The sequence below is a fragment of the Colias philodice genome, chromosome 9 (genome assembly GCF_061535455.1).
Source record: "Colias philodice isolate Cphi_HAF_F1 chromosome 9, ilColPhil1 Martin Lab GWU primary, whole genome shotgun sequence".
NCBI classification, from domain to species: domain Eukaryota; kingdom Metazoa; phylum Arthropoda; class Insecta; order Lepidoptera; family Pieridae; genus Colias; species Colias philodice.
In genome coordinates, this window is record NC_143094.1 from 9,296,324 (window position 1) to 9,319,827 (window position 23,504).

Genomic DNA, 23,504 nt, shown 5'->3' on the forward strand with positions numbered 1-23,504 from the left:
CCTACGTATATTGACGATACGTCTTTAGTGCATCAATTTTTAATAAGTATATTAGCAATTATTTTTTAACAAGTATATTATATAGCTTAGACGTAAGTTTAAAGGACACTACAGAATGTTGTAAGCTGCGAGTTAAGAATACCTAGGTACCTAGGTACTTTTCATGGTTTGTAATTATATAATATAGTACCTACACAGTACACTCTGATTGTGACAGGACACTTTGTTTAATAAATAGCTAAGTATTAAGTAATTTATTTGGATCATATACTTTTATTACCCTGCATAATATTAATTGCTAGTCAAAAATTAAACATTTTGACTATATTAATATCTAATATTAACTCTCAATAGGTATATAAGAAATCAACTTTTCGTCTAGAAAATTGTACCAAAATTATGAGCTTAAAAATAAGAATACTTAGTTTAAAAATCTAGAATATTTTAAATTAATCAAAAATAGTAGCTACATTTAAATTTATTTTATTCTAGTCACATTAACAACCGTCCATTGCCAACCGTCCAATTCAGATTATAAATTTAAGTATAAAATAAATATCAACCACTTTAAACAATAATTGCGTATAATAATAAATATACAACCAAATGCCTGGTGATTATAAATAATAATATTATATGCACATTTGCACCATATTTGCATAATTATTAGGTACTTAATGAACGCAATAGGAAACCAATTTCTACAACAAAAGCACAGCTTCATGAAGCATGTGAGCGACACCTAAATACCTAATAAGTAATAACATACTATGGCACATCATACGAAAATATTCGTCTTTTGTACTTAGAATAATAATAATCGCTATAAACCGAGAAAGAGCGGCAATTCAAACACACACTAAAGTTTTTTATACATGTGTGTCGGCGAACGTAAGCTGCACATACACTTTTTTACATCACATAAGACGCAGCCTTTATATAAAGACTATCTCAGTCACAAAGTAAATTTTGAAAAATACAATAATAATGCGGTTTCAAAGTTTCAAAGCCAATGCACAAATAGCACTTTGAATGTAATTAATAATTTGATGACAACAATAATTATTTATTTACCTATTGTAAAGAGTAGTTTTAGTTAGATTTGCAATAAAACTGCTTTGTATAAAAGTAGATTGCTAATTCTCGATTTGTTATGAACAATCTTACAGTTCAACTCTTAAGTTTGCCATAACAAATATTACATATTTTTAATTATAATGAAATAATTGGGGACATTGTAATTGCATTTCATTGCCAAGTATTAAATTGTGAAACTTGCAGAACATAAAAATGAACATTTTAAAATATACCCATTGTAAATATATAAAATAATGAAATAAAAGACATTATTTTAATTATTAAGTATTGCTTTTATTTTTCCTCTTACTATTCTAGTTTCCTAACCAGTATAGTACACTATTTAATATCTACATGATTTAATTTATTAGACTAATTAAAATATATTATTTATACATAACCATAATATGAGGCATCTCTGTAAACTCTCATCATATCATCTGAATTTCGTCTTATTCTTCTGCCAATTGGCTCTAAATCATTATAACATTTGGGAAAAACTTTTTCAATAATCTCAACAGCTTCTAGTTTTCCAATTTGCCTCACTGCAAGCACAGAATACAGGGCTTTTGTTTTGACACAATCCTGAAAAGAAAATGATTATGAGCCAATTAATATCTTATTATTTATTTATATAGAGACCAATTTTCAATGTTCTACAATCTACATGTTTAACTTAAGAAATGGAAGAGACAGGAAAATGGAAATTTTTCAAATAATTTGGAAATAAACTATGATATTGCAAAATTTGATTAAATACATAGTTTCATAGAAATATGCATTTCAAACATGCTTTCGAAAATGTTATATGTATGATGTAATGCCTTCCCATGAAGTAAACTATAATGATACAGCCTTAACCAAATTAAAGTTTCGAGATATATATATTACTTTTTAATTAGTATTAAATACTTTGATCAATCTTATTCATTATTAATTTAATCATTAAAGCGCCAATATTAAGACCTACTAATGGCTGGCGTCCACTAGGCGGATCGGGCCGGGCCGCATCGCAACGCAAAAATACGCCGGCCTATGTTTTGTATGAAACATCGTCCATTAGCGACGGATCGGGCCGCAACGCATTGGCGGATATCGCTTCGCAGGCGGATTTCTACCGGCGGTGCGCTGCGGTCCGGCCCGCCCCGACCCGTCTAGTGGACGCAGGCAGGCGGATGTGAGCGGCGAGCGTCTGTTAGATAAAATCCGCCTAGGCGGTCCGCCGCGCCCCGTACAGGTGGACGCAGGAGCAAACAGCGCGTCCATTAGAGACGGCCCGTTGCGATGCGGCCCGGCCCGATCCGCCTGTAATAGACGCCTAGCATAATACAACATAACAAAAAAACATACCATGTGTAGTATTAACATACCTCATGTGCTTTTTTGACTTTAAACCAAGAAGCATCGCCCTGCGACCAGGCACTGATGAACGAACAATGTGTTAGATTGGCTGCTCTGATCTCTGTACACGCCAAGTGTTCCATATTCTTGAAGTCCAAGTGATTACGGCAATAGTCGAACATGTGTATCATCTCATGAGTGAGAACTCCTTGCACCATTGCTTTTCTTGTTGACACGTTTTGGCATACAACTATCTGTAATATAAATTATTGAGAGAATTTTGTCATCGTTTTTTAGATTTTTGTTGTTTGTTATATTTTGTTAAATTGTTCATATACAATTGCAAGCATTAGCATAATATATTTAATTAAGAATATACATTGTAAAAAAAATTAAAAGATTAGTCATAATTATATACTTATAGTAAAAATGTTATGTAGGGATATGTTAATAATGCAAAAATAAATCAGATAAATCAACTGAGGACAATTATAATAAAACTAGCTACCACGCTTTTACCTGCAGTGCTCTGCTCCTATTGGTCTTAGCGGTATGATATAAAGCCTATAGGATTCCTCGATAAATGGGCTATCTAACACCGAAAGAATTTTTCAAATCGGACCAGTAGTTTCTGAGATTAGCGCGTTCAAACAAAAAAATAAACAAACTCTTCAGCTTTATAATATTATTATAGATAATGGCATAGATACCTGATTCAGTTGAGGATCATACCCTCCACTCACTGAGTAATCACACACTTCACACGATATGTGTCTACGAATATCAACTGGGCTGAAATCAGAATAAAATTAATTTAAATTTAAGTGAACCTATTCACTTGTTTACTTAACAAGTATTTAACAATATTCAAGAAAACAATGTAAAAATAACATGTTTATAACTGATACAATACTAGAGAATAGTTAAAATAAAATAAATAATTATATAAACAACTAACCAACCAGAACTTTTAAGAGCGGACATCATTGTTTTTACAATAGGACCTGGAAATTAATAAAATAATTTTGAATTAAGTACCTAAGTAGTGAAAAATATTTAATTGCTAAATTGGCAAAGTAGTTATTATGAGACTAGAAGAGCAAACTACATTATATATTTATATTATTGTATACTGGCCTACATAGCATACTTGATACTCACTGTTTTTTACACAATGATAAACATTTTTCTCGCATTTAAATTTTTCTATGCCCTCTTTTCCTTCTTTTCCCATTAAAATGTTAGTCAATTTTGGCTTAAATGTTCCTCTTCTCTCGGGATAAAGATCATAACCCCATGATTCGCCTTTGGGGTCACCATTTTCTTGTTTAAGCATATCTCCTTGCACTTGTGCCTCGGGTTGAGGCGATGTTGCTTCCGCGTTCATATTTACATGTAAAATTTTAATAATATCTATACAATCTTACACAAAATTCTGTACGTAGATGGGCCAATCTAACCTATTCATGGAAGTTCCAAGTTCTAGCTGGTAAATGGTAATGTCAAATTTGACAATTGGCAATCAAAATATGTCAATGTCAATATTTAAAGGATGGAATACACGTACCAGTAAAATAGATCCGGCGTAGCTTGCTGCATATACAAGGTGGGCACATACAAGCTTATCATAAAGTAAATTTACATATTTTGCAAGTAAAACTTGAATGCAATTTGCGTATTTGCAAGCTTTTATTTTCTGTCACAGTTGGCATCGATTGCACGCATCAACATTAAGCATTATGCCGCATAATGCGCTCTAGTGCTGTAATTGGAAAACGGGGAATAATACTTCACTCTCGATTCAAATTGAACTTGAAATGGATAACTTTCGAAGTGAAGTAAAATATAGTATTGTATTGTGATTGAAACTAACATCAGAATGTGTGAGACCCCACAGATGTGACTCATTGAGAGAAAAAAAAGATTGTTTCTAAATTCTATGATTATTTTTGTGGCAAGTGGCAACATCATATGGTTTCAAAAAAACTATCCTGTCAAATTTCAAAACAATAATTATAGTGATAGTGGAGTGATTTCAAATCCAAAAATTAATATTTTAAATTACATGCTGATGATGGATACTATCCAAATTGACGAAAATATAGTTATTCATAAACTGGCCAAACATTTTTATAATGGGTCATATAAGTTTCATTTAGATGTGAGATAACTTCTTCCAATTAACACTTTATTAACCTTAATTATATCTGTTTATATTTTATTTTTCTTTAAAGGCCAATGAACTACAAACATTAAGTTGGAGTGTGCAAGAACAGCTTTTAAATTTGACTATAAATAACATCCTTATAAAAAAGTATCCATTAAGTGCAGAATTTGTTAGACTTTATTTGAAAACAATTTTGAATTATTTAGAGCCGCATCATGAAGTTCATGAAGGCATCTATGACTACATGTGTTCAATAATGGCAAATAAACAAAATAAAAATGACTTTTGCTACAGGCATTATGTTATTGACAATAATTTAAAAAATATAGTTACAATGAAAGAAACAAAGAATATGGTGATTAATGGCACAACAGGCATGAAAACTTGGGAGGTAGTTACTTCCAATAATAATTAAAATCATTTAAATTATTAATTGTAACAATTTGTATTTAAACTATGTTGAAACATTTTTCAGGCTGCATTAATATTGGCAGATTGGATAATTAGTCATAAGGATCTATTTAAAAATAAAAAAGTCCTAGAATTGGGGTCTGGTGTAGGTTTTACAGGCATCTGTGTTGCAAAATTATGTGAAATATCAAGTATCAGCTTAACGGATTGTCATGATGATGTTATAAATACAATAAATGATAATATACAAATAAATTTTGCAGATGCAAACAAAATTTGTGGAAATAATTCAATTATCTATGAGTATGACGATAAAAGGATAGGTGAGATAGACACAAGCTGATCAATGATGAAAAAAACTGAAAAAAACAGATTAAAAATTAATACTGGTTACAGGTGTTACAAAGTTGGACTGGAATTTTGTTGAAGATATAAAATCTATTGAAAGTCCAGACATTGTAATTGGAGCTGATATTGTCTATGATCCCTCTATATTGCAACCACTTTCAAATGTTCTGAAAATATTATTTGAGAACAATAAACATATGGAAGTATACATTGCATGCATTATACGCAATGAGGATACACTTAAAGAGTTTTTTACAGTTTTAGGTAAGATTGCATTAACAACAAACTTAAATAATTTTCAATAAAATTTTGAAATTGATGATGCGGTTGGCGCAGTGGTAAAGTAACTGCCTACTGAGCCGACGGTCCCGGGTTCGATCCCCGGTCAGGGCAAATATTTGTGTGATGAACTCAATTATTTGTTCTTGGGTCTGGGTGTTATCTATACATATTTGTATTTATTAGATATTATATTTATCGTCGCCTAGTACCCACAACACAAGCCTTAATTGAGCTTACTGTGGGACTAGGTCGATTTGTGTAATAATGTCCTATAATATTTATTTATTTTTTATTTATAATAAAAACAATGTATATATACAAACACCTTAAATATATGTTTAAATCTCAAATGCTTTTTTTTACAGAATCACAGAATATGTCCATAGAGAAATTAACAGTAAGAGGCAATGTTCATATTGAATGGGATTCAAGTGTAAATAGATGTTTTATAAAAATAAACTACAAAGTATAAATTTTGTGTTTTCTTTTCGACAACAATTTTAGAAAATTATTGAAAACAGAAAGGGATTCAAACATACATAAGTACATACATATGTGCAGTGTTTGGGGGTAATTTTTAAATCTCGATTAGCAGTGGAATGGATTAAAATTCACAGTTTAATATTTTGGAATAAATGTCACGAAAGGAAGAGATAGACTACAGCATTAGGAGGGTTGGCCAGAAACTTAACAAGGTTTATAAGACCTAAAACTAGACTTACTAGACTAATGCAGAAATAACACGATATTTTTTGTTTTGTTTTATTATAAAAATAGTAGTGTTGTGAGTTGTAACTTTTTCTATTGATGTATGGCGGTAAAAATATGACACTACACTAAAACCTTCCTCTTGAATCATTCTATCTATTTAAAAAACCACCTCAAAATCCGTTGTGTAGTTTTTAAGATTTAAACATACATAGGAATTTAAGGACTCAGAAAGCGACTTTGGTAAATTAAATAGGAAATTATATATTTCCCGCCAATTATACTTGCTAGCATGCTTGCTAGAAACAAGAACATATTGACAGTGACAGAGTATAACACAACTGGGTGAACTGGCAAACCTGTTTACTGTACGTCAAATAGCAGCTGTTGCGATGATAACAAAAGTATCTGCTCTAATTTTCAAACAATTTATTTATTATTTGAATGAATGAACAAACAGTTTATTTATAAATACAACAGTAAAGGGTAAAAACTACAAGTCTATAATTAATATTTCTCTATACATATATTCTTTAAATATGGACGGGAAAAAACCTGTTACTCGTAAAAGAAAAGCTGTTATAAAAGAGGAAAAAGAGGAAAATAGTGTACCTTTGACTAAAAAGACTAAATCTGCAGTATGCGAGCCAAAAGAGAAAATCAAGAAAATTGCAAAGAAGGAAGCTAAAGTTTTAAAACCTAAAGCAACAATGAATGTTGAAAACTCAGATGATATTAGTTCGGTTGGTTCAAACGATAATGTAACTAACAATTTGTGGAATGAAGATGATATGCTTTCATATGTAGAAAAGGTTCCACAGCTGTTAGCCCGAAAATTTATTACATTGTTAAATGAAGGTTGCACTTTGCCTTTTATTGCTAGGTATCGTAAGGAGGCCGTTGATCACTTACTTCCCGACCGGTAAATAATAACGAAAATAGTATAAGTAAAGGTAAACTAATAAAGTTAAATTATAATCAAACAAACACTGTTCTATTTTCAGGCTTCAGGAAATTTATGAAAGTTATCAGAATATTGTCCATTTTAAAAAGAAAGTCAAATCTGTGTTAGAAAGTTTGAAAAAGTCAAAAAAGCTCACACCAGAGATTGAGAAAAGTATACTGAATGCTAGAAATCTGTCTGAGCTTGATTTAGTGGTAAGATATAGTTTTTAATCTTTCAAAATATAATGTTTGATGTTGCTCTTATAAATAAACACATTATTTATATTCCAGTATGCACCTCTTAAATCACATTCCTTATCACTAGCTGAAAGAGCTAGAAATCTGGGTCTAGAACCATATGCAATTAGAGCACTAAATGGTGAATATATCGATATAAACTCTCTCTGCGATGGTTGTGAGGAACTTTCCAATGCAGAGAAAGTAGACACACATATAACTCATATAGTTGCTGATATCATTTATAAAGATACAAGGGTGTTAGAGCAAATGAGGAGTTTGTAAGTAGTTTTTATAAAACTTACTACCTAATTACAATATACTAGTTATATATTATACCATTATAATTTAAGATTAGGTGCTATTTTATATTTTTAACATAATGTAAAATTTTCAGAAAAGAAGAAACAAGATTCACTTTACAAAGCAGTAGAACAAAAAGTTCCACAAAAGAACCAAAGAAGGATAAAGAGAACAAGAAGATTGACACAAAATCAGACCCTGAAACATACAAATTGTATTTTGAGTGGAAATGTCCCGTCCATTTTGTGAAGAGTTACCAAACATTAGCAATTAATAGAGGGGAAGATGAAAAAATTTTATCAGTCAAAGTTATTGTGCCTGATTGGTTTTATAATAAACTTGAAAAGTAATTTAAAATAAAATATATTTTAAGTAACTAATACATTGTGATAAATTTACAATTCAAAATATATATTTGATTATTTCAGATTCTGCTTTTCAATTTGGAAAAGTAACCATTGGGTGCACAAGGGATTACAAGATGCCTACAATAGACTTATAAAGCCCTGGTTATCTCGACAAGTTAGATCTGACCTTACTGCAGCAGCTGAGAAGGAAGCAATCAAAACATTTACAGCAAATTTGGAAAAATACTTACTTACTGAACCAATTAAAAATAGACGAATAGCAGGTCTTGATCCTGGTTTCAAAGCAGGATGTAAAGTATGTTACTATTAATCCATCAGTCCCCGGAATCACAGACACAATAGATAATCTATTGTGTCGCGCCCCGATCGGGGCGCTCGGTGGTCAACGGGTTAAGAAATAAAAATGTAGTAAAATATAGGTTAATAAATTCAAACTTCTTTATAAAGTAATGTTGTGTTCATTTGAAAATTTCATAATAATATACAAAATTGAACATGATAATAATTTTATTACAGGTAGGTATAATTGATGTAAATGGTGCAAAATTAGAAGCTTGCACGATATATCCTAATTTACGCAATACTAATAGCAACGACAATGCAGCAAGAGAATTAAAGGAATTATTAGGAAAACACAGGTATATCATATTAATGTAAATATGTATTTAACTACTTATTTATTAGTATAAACTATACCATGATTAAAGTTTATATAAAATGCTGTATTTAAATAATAATCTCTTGTAGTTTTAATATTATTAGTTTCTAATTCAACAATTTTTAGAGTAGAACTCATTGGTTTGGGCAATGGTACAGCCTGTCGGGAAACAGAGACTTGGTTGAAATATCATCACATAGCTGATGATATTCCAATTATCATTGTACCAGAACAAGGCGCCTCTATTTACTCCATTAGCAAGGAAGCACAAAAGGTAAATAATTTTTAAAAGTGTTTAAACTAGCTAGTTAAACATATCTATTTTAATTAAAGTGAAACTTTTATTACATCGTCTCAAACTTTTTGGTCTGTGTAGCGCATGTCGCGTGACGGTCGGCTGCCGAGTAGGTATAAAGCAGTGTTCGGAGTCATTATCGTACAGATATACGATAATTTTGTGCCTAAGTTTCACTTTTACCGTGGTTTCATAAAACCACACAACATTTTTTTTATTTTTATTATATTTCTGGTCAAAAGCATACCCTGTTCTATATAATATTTTGTATATAAGTGTGTTTATTTATACTAATGTAAACATGATGTTGCACTGCGGGAGTGAAGATCTGCATAATTGTTCGGTATTTTTACGCATTCACGCGCGATCTTTGTTACGAGCGCTCACGTTTTGTGGACGTGTTTCGTCTTATTCAAATAATGTCATCTTTTACGTAAACTAAAAGTTCCTTTGAGCATAGTTCCCCAAATTCCGGACAGGTTGTATACAAATGGAATACCATACAAACGTTAGATCACGCATTCGTGCGTTGCGTTAGGTCACGCGAATGCGTGGAATTTCGAATTACACTGCGTGATGAGTGGCTATCGAATTAGGTATATATAATATAATTTGGTTTCAGGAACATCCAAACATGGATCCAAATTTAATATCAGCTCTATCAATTGCCAGAAGGGTGTTAGATCCTCTGGGCGAATTAATTAAGGTAATTCGTATTTTATTAGATTGAATATGATATGTTCCTATGCTGTTTATTCCCAACGAATAAGAGTGTCTTATTTACCTATGTGGCAAATAACATACAAGAAACTACAAACATAATTCAAACACTGATTTTCTAATTTCCAATAGGTTGAACCAAAAAATTTAGGAGTCGGATTATATCAACACGACATTCCAGCAAAAATGCTTGAATCTGCGCTAGATAATGCTGTTGAAAAAGTTGTCAGTTTAGTAGGAGTGGACATCAACACTGCATCTCAAGCTATGCTTAGGTAAGACATAATATATCTACACCTAATTGGCACCAGAATAAGTCACAATTTACGAATATTTTTTTTTATTCGTAGGTCAAATGTTTGCGCAAATTCCTATTTAACTAAGTTGTGTGCCATTTACCGAATGAGAAAACGGAATATTTCTACAAACGCGTACAATTTCGCAAACTGAGAAAAAGTTGCAATTTTTTTTTAATGCTATTAACTCTGAACTAATTTTCCATACTTCTCGAATATAAATTGCTTTATCCCACCGCCCGACACTTTAGCACCACGTTGTATAACTTACAGGCGAATATCTGGCCTTAATGATGGGAGAGCTAAAAAAATAATATCGTATCGCGAAGATAACGGTGCCTTCAAAACGCGGGCTGAAATACTAAAAGTATCCGGTATTGGAAAAATAACGTATCAACAATGTATTGGATTCTTGAAAATAATAGGAGGCTCTGAACCATTGGACAGCACTATCATACATCCAGAGAGCTATGGAGTAGCTAAATTGTGAGTAATAATAATAATTAGCAAAGCTACTTATTGTGTACATATTTTGATCAGTTTAAGTAATAAGTTATTAATTTTCCACGTAAGTCCTTGCACGGTAATATCACAGTATTACCATTATTTCCTACAGTAGGGAATCGCCTTTGATGTCGCGCGATGCCGCCGCCAGCGTAGGTAATGACGCTGCCACACGAAAATACGCTAGGGTTGCAACAAATGGGAAATAAAACAATTGTGATTATTAATATTATGATGAAATCTTTATTCATATGTACATTCAAAATAATTGCGATTATTAAATCTGATGTAATTATTTGTTCATAATTAATATATAATTACAGATATTGCACTGCTAAATATTATTTACGTGGACACTTTATTTTTGGATGTTCTTAATTGTATATTATAACATTTAACTAAGTAATGCATTCGCATTGGAAAGTACAATCTGATTAGAAAATAATGAGGACAACATATACATAGCTTTCATTTTAATTCAACAGATACAATTAATACAATCTTTCTGAAATATTGTTTCCTTCTGGGATTTCAATGTAGATTTACATCCGTAAACCGAACAGTTTGTGCGCGCCATAATAGAATATGTAAGTACCTATGTATAATAAAATTATTACACAAAAAAAACGACTGCGTCATCCTTTCGCGCTAGGTAAAGCAAACTAAGCGTGTTTGCTTTACGCGGCCCGCGTCGCCCGACCCCCGCCAGTTCCCCTCCGTTTCTCTGCACAAGTACATTCGTCGCACTACTGTAGGAAATAATGGTAATACTGTGGTAATATTATCTTGAGAACTTCCAAGATTTTAAGACGTTGTTGGTCCAATAGTTTAATAAATATTTTAGGTATGTAATTCAAATAGTTTATTCAAAACTTTTTTATTTAATAAGATTCTTTGCATGAAGAAAAATTTATAAAAATTATTTCGCATTGTAGATTTGCCAAGAAAATTGGCGTCGACATAAAACATTTAACACGGCCAGATTTCCCTCAAAGAGTAGAAGGAAAAACGGAAAGTATCGATAAAGTATCAATAAGCAAAGATTTGGACACTGATGTTAGTACACTGGAGTTGATCATTACTGCGTTCAAGCAGAAGTCGTATGAAGACAATGTGATCACATTTTGTAGGCCCGTGTATTCGTTATCTGTGCAAACGAGCGAACAGTTGGTGGCGGGAACTTCGTTGACAGGTAGAGTACCATAGACAAAGCTTTTATTTTTTATAGTTTAACTTCATATGAGCATTGTCTGTTTTTTTTTAAATAACCCAATCATTTCTCATTAATTATTATAATCCACGTATAAATTTCCATTTTTGTGGTAAAGACTGTTTTATTTTTTGTCCTGCAAACCTAAACCTATGACATTCATTGTTATCGATCGAATATTAAATACATTTATATGAAAAATTCGAAAAATTAACAATTGTATCTTATTTTTCAGGTGTTGTAAGAAATGTAGTGCCTTTTGGATGTTTCGTCGATTGCGGGGTTGGAGACAACGGGCTTATACATAGAAGTAATTTAGGAGGCAACCAAACCCCCAAACTTGGTGATCGAGTAGCAGTGACTGTGATAAACACCCCTAAACCTAAGAAACTACAGCTTAGATTGGATAAGATACTTGACTAAACGACTGATTATACTGTGATAGCTTTGTTAATGATTGAATAAAAATAATCTCAATGAAGTGTTGTTTTATTAATCCATACTTTAATATTATAAATGCGAAAGTAACTCTGTCTGTCTGTCTGTTACTCAATAACGCCTTAACTACTGAACCAATTCGCATGAAATTTGGTATAGAGATATTTTGATATCCGAGAAAGGACATACGCGTTTTATCCCGGAAATCCCACGGGAACGGGAACTATGCGGGTTTTTCTTTGACTGCGCGGGCGAAGCTGCGGGTGGAAAGCTAGTTCGCTATATGTATATAATATACCTACTCCTCTATTCAAAGACATTTTTAGTTCATATTTTAATGTCTTGTATTATAGTGCATTTTAATATAACTTAAATAACACTAACTACAAGAATGGAAAACAAAATAATATTTTTAATTTAAATAATGAACATTATTCTGCTTCAAGTATAGAAACATCACGTCTTGAATTAAGATTGTAAACGTGAAAAACAGCCTTGTTAACGATAGCATCACATATTCCCGAAGTTACCCTGAAACCAAATAAATACACCGATAATAGATGACAAAAATATTTTTTTAAACAGTTTACATATTAATTAAAGTAAAAGAAGTTTACGACATAGAAAATAAAAGAAATACCTTCTACTGAGTTTCGGTTTGGAATCAGTTTCCATCACCTTTAACAGGTGTCCATACATAGGTAAATCTTCCTTGGAATAATATTGTAAATGATATTTAAACATTTTGCTATGCATGGCGTCCCTGAAAATTTTAATTTAGACATCCTCAAATTTCTTAATAATTTAAGTCCAAAGAATAAATAAATAAACTGTAAACAGACTCACCATAATATTCCATCAATAATACGTATAATGTCGGCAACTGTCATATTGTTTCCACTAGTACCAGCGCCAGAAGAGCCGTAGTCGTTAAAATCGGATGACATTAAATCATACGGTGGTGCCTGTTAGTGTAAATAATTTTAAAATTACTTTCATCTCATGATAGTTATTAGATTCAAATATTATACTTTATTCGAAAAAAAAACATGTTTCTATCTTATGAGATCTTACGGTACGATTAAATTTTAATTTGTTTAAACATCCGTGATCCGTCTTTTGGAGTCTGATTGTAGTTATGTATCACTTTATTTTTTGGTCCAAGTCAAAAATCGACATCTGCTAATAATAATATGTATTTTAAAATATCGTTAAGCAAGACACCTGTTCCCACATTTGTTTCATTAGCATTCTCGGAACACCGTCACGTTGTCCTTTCGATGATACGGATACAGTCATAGACAAATATGACGGTTGAGGTTTTTTGAGATCCAATACGTATGGAGGAAAATCATTGATACCCTTCAAAGAGTAAAATAATTTTAAAATGAAAAAGTATTTCTGAAAATTATTTCTATGGAGCACGTTGTGATGAAGTTGCTACGAATTAAGAATCTTGGAAATTTTGAGAACATTAAAATTAAATTACGTTCTCAAAACATCCTTTAAAATCATTGAGATACTATTACTTAAATTGTAGGTTTTAATCAATGCAGTTCAATGTTCTATTCTAAAATTTAGAACAAATAGTAATGTTGTTAACATAAACTTACAGGATGGAACATCCCTTCCTCTGTGATAATGAATTCCTGGTTGCATTTTTCTGTTTTGTTCCTTCTCAGAAGTTCATTGCGTTGATATCGTCTTCGCTCCGTTAAATCCAAAATCTCGCAAGCAATCGTGGTGCTAAATTCATACATAAGGCACAATTGCTATACATTTTTTTACTTCAATGAAAACTATTGATTCGTACAAAAGTGATTTATCACGTGTGATGTCTACTTTATCCAAGATGAACTTACTAATTTGTCTAATAATCTGATTTTTTTCAATAATGAGAGCGAAATAGCTTACGTAAATGTCGCAGGCTCTTGAAGAGTGTAAACAGTCATAGTAATCCATTCCGATGATTTCGGTTGCAGCACCCCCCACCACGGGGTCATAACAATGTTAACTATATTCGCTATTCTTTCCCTGTTTAATGTCAATTTTATCAATAAAGACTGAAGCAATGAAAAATATTCCTTTTAACTACTCACGAAGTTGCGTGGGTCAGCTTGTTTCATATTCATATATTTATCCCCAATTAAATCTATTATTTTGTGAAACTAAAAATACTCACGGCATCCAAATAAATCGTAAAACATGATCCGTGTCATTGTTTACAGCTATAACATCTCTTGAGAGTGAATGCGTGGGCATAATTGGCAAAGTTATATGATCCTTTGATAAATATACCTTGAACACGTTATTATTAACACTTTTTATTAATTACACGAACTAACAATCAAAATTGGATAAAAAAAGATAAATCTGTAACAAAACACATACAATATTTTGTGTACACGCAGATCGGATAACTTGTTCCACATAGCTTGGGATATCCAATCGAGTTTCAATGCAATTTGGTAAACCGCCTTGTCCCTTCACCAAGATCTTGACAATATCGTACCCGAAGGAGCAGAAGAATACCACCTTTAAATAAATAATATAGTCTATATAAATAAATAAATAATATATATATATATATAAATTTTGTGACTGAAAATAGAAAGGAGGCTAAAGAGTGACATAGGCTACTTTTTACCATAGGTAAACATGTCATTCCTATCAAATTCCTATGGGAAGACCAAAAAGATGCGTGTTTTAATCTCTCAAAAATTCTGATAGATGGCGTTAAAACGATCACGCGATAGCGGGAGAAAAAGCTAGGCAATAATATTTTAGAAACAGTTTTCCATTAGATATGGTCTTAGATACTTAGGATCACCTCATAATCGATCATTTCAGTAGGCATGAAAGCAAATGGTACAGCCAATTTGTCCAAAGGAGGCACTTCTGCGAAATATTGCAAGCATCGTATGACTGTGTCTGGAGTTATCGTGTTTCCTCGAAGTAAGCGCCATGTGGTAAATACGTCTGTTGGGTTGTAAAGCCATACAATCTGGAATATTGATTTCGTATAAATCCAAAGAAACCGTCTCCAAGGAAAGTCGTAACAAATGACGTGGTGAGGCGCTTTTGCTATCCGTTTTTAATGATATTTTTTTCCATTTCTAGGATTTTATATCCTACCTTCATTGAGCAAATACATTTCGTCATGAAGCCTATTTATTTAGTTATAGTTGTGTAAAATTAGTATTTTGCGTTGTCTATAATTATCATGAAACTGAACAGTATAACTGTGCCAATGCCGTTAAATTGATTAAGCTTCACTATAATACGAAAGTGGAACTTAACTTACTCGAATAACAGGATCTAGGTTATTAATAGGTACTCTCCCACAGTCCAATATGGTCAGGTAGTCATTATTTTCGACGTTTCGTCTTAGTGGCGTGAGAACACCTTTGGACTTCAAGTGCGTGAAAATATTAATGAATATGTTTATTGTGCGGTTATTCGACATCGTTAATATGTAGCATAAGGTATTCTTCCCTTCGAGACAGTATTGTAGGTTCATTTGTAATATTCCTGGATTCGTGGGCTAAAATTAAGTGGTCATTTAAAAATAAACATTTCTGGTTAAAATAGACTAGACTAGAATAGATTTTAAAACTGTCTCTACTGTTGTGATGGTCTTAAGTCCCATCGGATTAGGGGTGCGTGTGTACAGTATTTTTTCCAAATTCAATTGGCCGAAATTTGTGCATCGGAGTACCTTCTCTAAATTATTAAAAACTAAAACAAGAATATATTCTGTCTTTTCCCTGTCACAATTTTTATTCCCAAATACTCTTGTGTACATAACTAGGACAAATTCCATACCGAAACTATTCCATTATTCGGGGTCAGTTCCACCAGAGCCCTATGCACGCACGTATGCTTCATCACATACGTAGATATACCCTGTTGTACTTCCACCATTTCACAATCACATATCTTCTCTCTCCTCAAGTTCCAAGCCACTGGCACTCGGTACACACAACCCATGATAAAGATTAACTCAACTCGCTCAGAGCGTAAGCATAAATCTGGTGCGTATAGATTCACGTTTAGGGGCTTATTTGGTCTACAGTCTTCTAACGCTTTGTTGAGTCTGCAATATTGTGATGAAGATTAACATTCGCAGAACTCAAAATAATCATTGGAAACTATTAGAAACGATTAGGTACGAATGTAGGTATTAGATGTTGTTAAAATAAATTGTAGAATCTAAACTTGTGAATGTATTAATTGGTGATGAAGACAATAGCAGACGTTATTAGAAAAGTTAGGTACTATTGGTACCTACTATGAACTTTTTGTAAATCGCAATGTTCAACTTACTCTTTTACATTGGTAATATGCCAAACGCAGTGATTGCTCAAAATCACTGGACATTTAACAGATATCGTTCGTTTTATCTGCAACGGGACATTCACAAATTGCATGAAAGCCGACGTGAATCAGTTGTAATTCTCAAATTCGATGCAGACATTGTAAAATCTAACCTTTATGGTTGGATAGATACCGTGGTACCAAACAATGCAAATTGTTTTCTTTATTGGCTGTATCTCCTCAACTTCATCGAACTCAGTTCTAAAGAGCACGGTGTATTTTATATCTATTTGTCTGGAGCCCGCACCGTGCGCTGTTACTTTTAATTTTACTTCGCAGTGGTTAGATGGTTTGAGGCTATTCTAAAATTTATAAAATTTGTATCATAGGTACATATTTCAGCAAAATCATCGTGTTATCGGTCCCTTATATTTTATTTAACGAAACGTTGGGTTTATTAAGGACGTCATCATAATAGCATGCCTTGTTTTAATAAGAACTGTTTGAATTGGCAATTATTTATTAAAAAATCTTTACCACATTAGAATCTATTTCAAATTTATCTCCACTATGATCATCGCCCATACCGTCGATTACATGATAAAGTTTTGATGTGAAATAACATGATCCATAATTATACAGTGTTATAGTAAATAGAACACTCTCTTCAACAACAGCATCGTGGATATTTAGGGTTTTTGGCAAGACCTAAAACATGCATCATCTTACTTTTAAATAAACACATTGTACGGCTAAAAAACTCAACTTACCCTCAAATCCGGAAGTTCAGAAAAGCCGGTTATACGTATAAACAGCTCAGATGGCTCACCGACAGGTCTATAACACAATTATATTTTATTCAAACGTTTTTTTGCGAATGGTATTTTATACAAATGAATGATGAATGATATTTCACCTGTCATCAATAAGACAGATGCAGGAACACGTGACGGTCGTTTCGTAGACTTTATTCGGTTCTTTGGGAAAGAACCACCAATGGAAACGGAGGATTTCCTTTGGGGACATTACTATGCAACCGTTATTGTCAGCTCCCAACCACGGCACAGTGTTTAAGACACGCATACTATAAACAAATAATATAACCAACTTCATCAGTACGGTTGAGATTAGAAGAGTATATTCAGCTAAAAAATCTAGATAGCTAAAACTACTTAAAGCTGCTTCAAACAATAGCTCTTATTTCAGTCATTTCAGTCAGTTCAGTTTCGTTATTATTTACTAGTTACTTATTTTGTTATACAGAATATCCGGTTAAATGTGAGGGCTATAAAGGTAGGTATGCTTCTCATTTCCTGCCAAAAACTTGTCCCAAGAAACCTGCTTCTAGAGCCTATGAAGTTTTTTTACATCAACTACAACTTATGTATTTCCCCATCTATTCTATCTAAGAATATCGTCTTACTGTATACTCATTCTGGTAAGATTATGCAGGTACGCGGTACAATAGTTGGTGCAGCCCGTGATAGTGGGCGGGAACTCGTACAAGGCGTGCGCTTGCGGGCTGTAGCCGTGTGACATCACTTCTACCTTACTAGTTTCCGCGTTTCCGAAAAGGCATATACGAGCCTGGTGAATTATATATTAAAATGTTTTGATTTATGAGCAGAAAAGGTTAACAAATTAAAACATTTGCTAAGCTATATTGAACCTTATAGAGGTTATACACTTATACTACAAATGAGGGTACTTGGAAACGTCGAGTTGGTTTACTATGCCAAGAAAACGCATTAATTGTCGGTACAAATTTTACAATATAACTGTCACTGTAATACAACATTTATTTAGGAAAGTCACTTGTAAGTATTTTTCATTACCTTTTGAACTTTATTTATTATCAAATCCCAAGTTTCACAGTATTCTCCGAATGCCTTTGGTTCTAAAGCAACTGCTATTATTTGCCAACCTCTTCCTTGGACTATACCACACATGGGCATCAAAACATAATTTCTGAAGGTAGTTAGATATTTATTACGTTTACCCACATTACACACAAATGAGATTGGATTTATTAGAAAATGCCCTTACGTATTCGACGGTGCCTCGAATTTAAAATGCATTGGAATGTCATGTTTATTGGATAGCATGAAATTGGCAAACGTTGTTCTTGCAGGAACTGTTGGTGGCATCACCACCTGTACAAAAATTATGTTGATAAAACTTAAGCAAATAAATCTCTTATACAGTATTTTAAATATGATGATTTTAAAATATATGAGAATTTGAGAACTCTACATTATTACATTGCGTCGCTTATAAAATTACAAAAAATGATAAAAGGTGCACGTAGGTATATTACTCCGGTCCATATGGTCCCAGAACATCATTATTCATGAAATAAGATTTAAATATTCAAACCTCAACCGGACAATCCCATTCCGTAGTCCATTCAGTACACGGTGACCAAGTATTTCCGATACACGGTATCCTAAACCACGTGTGTTTGATTTTAACTTCATTGTTACTATCGTAGACTTTCTGTTGACAATCTCCACATAGCAAGAAACCATACACTTCGTTATCGAAATCTGGTCTGTAATATAATTTTAAAGTGCTTATTATCACAGAACATATTATTCTTATTTTATTGAAGGTCTGATTCTTATTTTATTGAAGGTCTGCTAATTATTAGGTATTTTTTACCTAAATCTGATAGTAAACAATCTTGACTCATTAGGAGGTATTACTGCCTCAATGGGGTCTATTAAAAACACGTTATCAGGATCTGAAACACAATTCATAGAGTAGTTAGGTGTTTTTTTTTACTTCCCGAAAACTATGATCAAAGTACCTACATAAAATATATTATACGTAGTAAACAAGGTGAGAAGAATAAACAACTATGTACAATGATAAAAGAAATTCTTCTTCTGTATTGGGTAAAAACATTTTGGCTAATCTATTTCCTAAAAAAAAATATTTCGAAATTCTACGGCGATCTTGAAAGCGTCAGTAAAAAAAGGGAACATTTTACCTAAAAGCCAAAGAATGTACACATCCTCCTCTCTATGGTTAGTGATACACAACGTCTGCGATATATTGAGGGTAATGTCTGTCACACTGCCTGTACCAAAGTCCAGGTATCTCTCAAACGCAGAAGCTGGCGGAATATAGTCCAAACGATTCAGACTATTCTCCATAAGGTGTACGAATCTTCGCTTGCGTTTCCAATTTTTCTCAAATACATGATCATGTATATTATATAGGGGGTTTCCAGGGAGTACGACGGCCGCAATAACATTTAAAAAGATGGGCTCCTTGAAGGTGAAGTTGGGTTAATTAAAAATTTAGAATTAAAATTTAATACAAATTCCCGCTAACAACCACTATTTCACGCCTCATAAGCGAAGCGTTGAGGTGGGTACTACTGTCACTTCGCGCAAAACATCTGATTTTTCAAACTTAAAATGTCTTTATGTATCATACATTGCACTTGTAAGATAATACATACACACACATATTAAGAAAAAACACTATTTTTAACATTCATGATATTTTTGATGTCATTTTTGTTATTTAAACTATGTAGTTAAAAAACAGTTTAAAAAAGTTCTGTCTTGGACGTCCGTGTGTCTACTGTCTGTATGTGCGGAGGGTTTTCTTGTTAACACGATAGCGACCGAGATACTTTACTAAACGAGTCTTTTTTTTTCTCTTACGCTTGAGTATGCTCAGGAATAGAACCCTTTCATTTTTCAAGGTCTGATTCGATGTGGTTTAATTGTTATTAAATAAACAAAAATAATAATTAATAAATAATTATTAAAAAAAAATTATGAGGTGTGCACTTTTGGATTTTCCAAACTATTGTTTTTTGCGTAGGTATCAATCTTTATTTTTGTACGCAACTATGTAATTTTATAAATCGTTCTTTATAAGTACTAGGGAAATCGAGAAACGCAGCTCCGGCATAATATCTCAATCGCTGAATTATTATCAAAAGATTCATAGTACTTACCTAATGCTGGTAATGCGGGAGTTTTGAAATAAAAATATGTAAATAGTGGTTATAGTTACTATGTAGATACAGAATAGTGTAAGTATTTTAGGCTGGTTTTATCATCGTCCTTTAAAATATTAACAAGTTTCGTTAAAATATTTGTTTTATGAACATACCTGATGCAAAACTAGACAGACTAGTTCAGTTGTGTATATGCCAAGTGCTGAACCGTTGAAAATTACATTTGCAGTTATTGTCTCGAATGCCCGAACGACTCCGCAATTTCCAGTTGATATCTAATTATAACATTATGTAAATCCTACATGGCGCGTATTCTCAGACGTTGGTAAGTTAGGGGTCTATGGTTAGGGGACACCTCATAGAGTAAAATATAGATAAAGTTAAATGTTAGATTTACATTGGTCTCGGTTAAATAAAATAGTGACAAAAATTAGGATCACCTAACAGCCCCCCTATGCAAGTGGCTTTCTGTTAGCGTAGCGTTCAATAGAATAGAATAGATAAACGTATCTACAGCTTACGTCAATCTCATACATTCGTAGTCTATTCTATTGAACGCTACGCTAACAGAAAGCCACTTGCATAGGGGGGCAGTTGGTATAGAGTTAATGCTACGATACATCTACTGTTTAACGTAGGTATACTATTTAAAATTATTAATGTGTCCCTTGGCAATAAGAGAGACACGCCACCCTTTAGTACAATAATTATTAACGTTGTAAGAAATAGTCGCCTACGTGTTTGCGTAATGCGTAATGAACATTTAAAGAAACAATTATTTACTTGGAAAAATCCTTGACCGCTGATCGGTAGGAGCCACTGGTAAGGTGCATCGATCGCGGACTTATTTATAATGTTTATTGTCTCGTGCCTTTGTTCAGTTACATTTTTGCATATTCTGAAGACCAGTTTTCGTCTGCTTAGCTTAACTTCCGGTCCTAAATAGATAATTAATTGAAATTAACTACTTATATTCTAGAAAAGACTTTAAGAAGTTCTGTAGTTGTAACGTTATAGCTAGTTAGAGGGTAAAAAATATAATGCAAGTTACCTTACTTATCAGTATAAACTATAAAGGTAACTAATATAGTCATCCTATTAATCCTATTTAATATGTATTATAAATGTGAAAGTTTGTATGGATGTTTGTTACTCTTTCACGCAAAAACTACTGAACCGATTACAATGAATTTTAGCATACATATAGAGGGTAACTTAGATTAACACATAGGATAGGTTTTATCCCGGAAATCCCACGGGAATGGGAACTATGCGGGTTTATCTTTGAAAATGCGGGCGAAGCCGCGGGCGGAAAGCTAGTTCTTTTATAAAAAGCTCACTTACCATAACATTTACCAGTGACTATCAATCTATACATATTTCCGATTATGTCATCAATTAAATAATATTCAGTAAATGATTGGCCCGGAATATTTGGCTTAAAAGTAATTGTTACTTGGGCGCATTTCAAAGGATCTATAGAAGTAGAAGTTATAACGACTTTGAAAACTTTGTCTATACTATTTAAAATATAGGTGTGCGATATCCGGTATATTAACGGTTTCTGAAATGATAAAATATTTGAATTAGATTTTTTGTTAGCAGAATCAGAGGTGCTGAAGACATCTTCTAGAGCCGGCGCCAGACATATGTTCAAATACGCAAATACCTACAAAGTCGCGAAGTGTGGCACTGACATTTGCGTATTTGTGCAAAGTTTGAACACATATTTGTTGTTTGCCATCATGTGTCGGTTTTTAGTGCGCACATCAAAGTAAACAAAGTTCAAAGTTTGTGCGGCCTGCCACACTTGTTGCGTGTGCGCCGCTGAACGGAGCAGTTGTATGCAATACTTAATCTGTGAGTGGTATTTTGAGCGTCAATAATGGAGTGGGGTAATGACGCAGTAATAGAATTATTTATTGAGCTACTTCAAACAAAAAAATTAAAGGCACTCAAATAAAACAGTCTGACGGAGTCATCAAAATCGTCGTCTATTCTGTGAGCCATCTTTGCGGTAACTGTGCCCGTAAATCATTTGAAATACAAGTCTAGCCGGATACATTTGTGCATATATAAAGTTTGATCGAAGTTTTGAAAATGTGTGCTCAAACTTTGATCCCCATGTCTGGCGCCGGCTTAGGAATAATACGTACCTACTATATCATAATCGTACGTTTTATGATATGATGCTCAAAATAACTGCAATTAACTTACCCCACTTGTGTTTTGAATAGTGATGGATTTTTCTGCTACTGTGTCGACAGGTAAACAACCAAAATCGACGTTTCGCGTATCAGATATACTATCGAGAGAAACGTTCTGCATATTCATAATCTATCATTAAATTAGTCAATAACGTTTTCTATCAAACAGCTAAAGAAAAATGTCAAAGAAACCTGCAATATTTTTTTTTTTTTTATTATTTACCATAGTGTTAATTATTTTTCTATGTCCCGAAAAAGTTATGGTATACCGTAGTCACAGACCGTAGTATACCGTGTGTGATACCGTGGGTATCTTGGTGGTATACCTATAAATTTTTTCACAAAAATGTGACAAAAATAATTATCAAAAAATAGGTAAGTAAGTATGTACTTTCATCAATCATACAATAATTTTTATCTGAATGAAAAACTACCCGCGCTTTGTACTCTAATTTCCACAGGTAATTTCACGCAAGAGAAAAATCTTCACAAAATTCCCTATTCCACTTTCATAATAATTATTTTGAAAAAAAAAAAAATATTTTCTAATTCCATTGCAAATATGTAATTTAATTGCAATTTCACAAAAATGGGCTCTGCTGATTATAGGTGATTTTTATTATTGTTTTTTTTTACATGAAAGGTATAATGCAATTAATAGCAATATAAGTTGTAGTCGGTGTTGTCGGTGTT

The 23,504-nt window shown here is 32.7% G+C and overlaps 4 protein-coding genes across 5 annotated transcripts; 2 read left to right on the forward strand and 2 right to left on the reverse strand.

The window, feature by feature from the left end:
* Window positions 1-729: 729 nt before the first annotated feature.
* On the reverse strand, window positions 730-3,980 carry LOC149486023 (mitochondrial inner membrane protease ATP23 homolog). Its single transcript, XM_089699310.1, has 5 exons — window positions 3,580-3,980; window positions 3,377-3,422; window positions 3,129-3,210; window positions 2,448-2,672; window positions 730-1,662 (listed from the first exon to the last, which is right to left on the reverse strand). The coding sequence occupies exons 1-5, from the start codon at window positions 3,803-3,805 to the stop codon at window positions 1,468-1,470; spliced, it is 774 nt and encodes a 257-aa protein (XP_089555436.1). The 5' UTR covers window positions 3,806-3,980; the 3' UTR covers window positions 730-1,467.
* A 220-nt stretch (window positions 3,981-4,200) lies between these two features.
* LOC149486024 (protein-lysine N-methyltransferase EEF2KMT) lies at window positions 4,201-6,346 on the forward strand. Its single transcript, XM_089699317.1, has 5 exons — window positions 4,201-4,579; window positions 4,653-4,976; window positions 5,061-5,319; window positions 5,393-5,608; window positions 5,992-6,346. Exons 1-5 carry the CDS (start codon window positions 4,358-4,360, stop codon window positions 6,096-6,098), a joined length of 1,128 nt encoding a protein of 375 aa, XP_089555443.1. The 5' UTR covers window positions 4,201-4,357; the 3' UTR covers window positions 6,099-6,346.
* A 337-nt stretch (window positions 6,347-6,683) lies between these two features.
* Window positions 6,684-12,351, forward strand: LOC149486025 (S1 RNA-binding domain-containing protein 1). Of its 2 annotated transcripts, none has more exons than XM_089699312.1 (12): window positions 6,684-7,256; window positions 7,339-7,492; window positions 7,571-7,797; window positions 7,914-8,165; window positions 8,248-8,482; window positions 8,704-8,825; window positions 8,972-9,119; window positions 9,763-9,846; window positions 9,993-10,135; window positions 10,430-10,642; window positions 11,596-11,852; window positions 12,106-12,351. In XM_089699312.1, the coding sequence occupies exons 1-12, from the start codon at window positions 6,874-6,876 to the stop codon at window positions 12,291-12,293; spliced, it is 2,406 nt and encodes an 801-aa protein (XP_089555438.1). In that variant the 5' UTR covers window positions 6,684-6,873; the 3' UTR covers window positions 12,294-12,351. The 2 variants fall into 2 exon arrangements, with proteins under 2 accessions (XP_089555438.1, XP_089555439.1); XM_089699313.1 differs by having other exon boundaries at window positions 6,695-6,820.
* A 276-nt stretch (window positions 12,352-12,627) lies between these two features.
* LOC149486026 (cilia- and flagella-associated protein 65-like) lies at window positions 12,628-23,328 on the reverse strand. Its single transcript, XM_089699318.1, has 26 exons — window positions 22,822-23,328; window positions 21,949-22,168; window positions 21,388-21,542; window positions 20,760-20,879; window positions 19,618-19,900; window positions 19,287-19,368; window positions 19,002-19,176; window positions 18,672-18,778; window positions 18,461-18,593; window positions 18,049-18,212; window positions 17,542-17,709; window positions 17,396-17,462; window positions 17,163-17,333; window positions 16,799-16,987; window positions 16,635-16,711; window positions 16,134-16,404; window positions 15,613-15,852; window positions 15,139-15,312; window positions 14,700-14,843; window positions 14,491-14,606; window positions 14,223-14,342; window positions 13,922-14,054; window positions 13,533-13,670; window positions 13,155-13,273; window positions 12,949-13,071; window positions 12,628-12,839 (listed from the first exon to the last, which is right to left on the reverse strand). The coding sequence occupies exons 1-26, from the start codon at window positions 22,936-22,938 to the stop codon at window positions 12,740-12,742; spliced, it is 3,906 nt and encodes a 1,301-aa protein (XP_089555444.1). The 5' UTR covers window positions 22,939-23,328; the 3' UTR covers window positions 12,628-12,739.
* Between the last annotated feature and the right edge of the window lie 176 nt (window positions 23,329-23,504).

Excerpts from the sequence above, each read along its gene's own strand:
- LOC149486023 (XM_089699310.1), bottom strand. The coding sequence starts at position 3,805 with ATGAACGCGGAAGCAACATCGCCTCAACCCGAGGCACAAGTGCAAGGA. Across the intron at positions 3,423-3,579 it reads TTATCATTGTGTAAAAAACA|GTCCTATTGTAAAAACAATG; the intron begins GTGAGTATCAAG and ends ATTAATTTCCAG. Across the intron at positions 1,663-2,447 it reads AAGTCAAAAAAGCACATGAG|GATTGTGTCAAAACAAAAGC; the intron begins GTATGTTAATAC and ends TTTTCTTTTCAG.
- LOC149486024 (XM_089699317.1), top strand. The coding sequence starts at position 4,358 with ATGATTATTTTTGTGGCAAGTGGCAACATCATATGGTTTCAAAAAAAC. Across the intron at positions 4,580-4,652 it reads CATATAAGTTTCATTTAGAT|GCCAATGAACTACAAACATT; the intron begins GTGAGATAACTT and ends TTTTCTTTAAAG. Across the intron at positions 5,609-5,991 it reads AGAGTTTTTTACAGTTTTAG|AATCACAGAATATGTCCATA; the intron begins GTAAGATTGCAT and ends TTTTTTTTACAG.
- LOC149486025 (XM_089699312.1), top strand. The coding sequence starts at position 6,874 with ATGGACGGGAAAAAACCTGTTACTCGTAAAAGAAAAGCTGTTATAAAA. Across the intron at positions 7,493-7,570 it reads TGTCTGAGCTTGATTTAGTG|TATGCACCTCTTAAATCACA; the intron begins GTAAGATATAGT and ends TTTATATTCCAG. Across the intron at positions 11,853-12,105 it reads GGCGGGAACTTCGTTGACAG|GTGTTGTAAGAAATGTAGTG; the intron begins GTAGAGTACCAT and ends CTTATTTTTCAG.
- LOC149486026 (XM_089699318.1), bottom strand. The coding sequence starts at position 22,938 with ATGAATATGCAGAACGTTTCTCTCGATAGTATATCTGATACGCGAAAC. Across the intron at positions 18,213-18,460 it reads TAATAAATAAAGTTCAAAAG|GCTCGTATATGCCTTTTCGG; the intron begins GTAATGAAAAAT and ends ATAATTCACCAG. Across the intron at positions 15,853-16,133 it reads CGAATAATGGAATAGTTTCG|CCCACGAATCCAGGAATATT; the intron begins GTATGGAATTTG and ends ACTTAATTTTAG.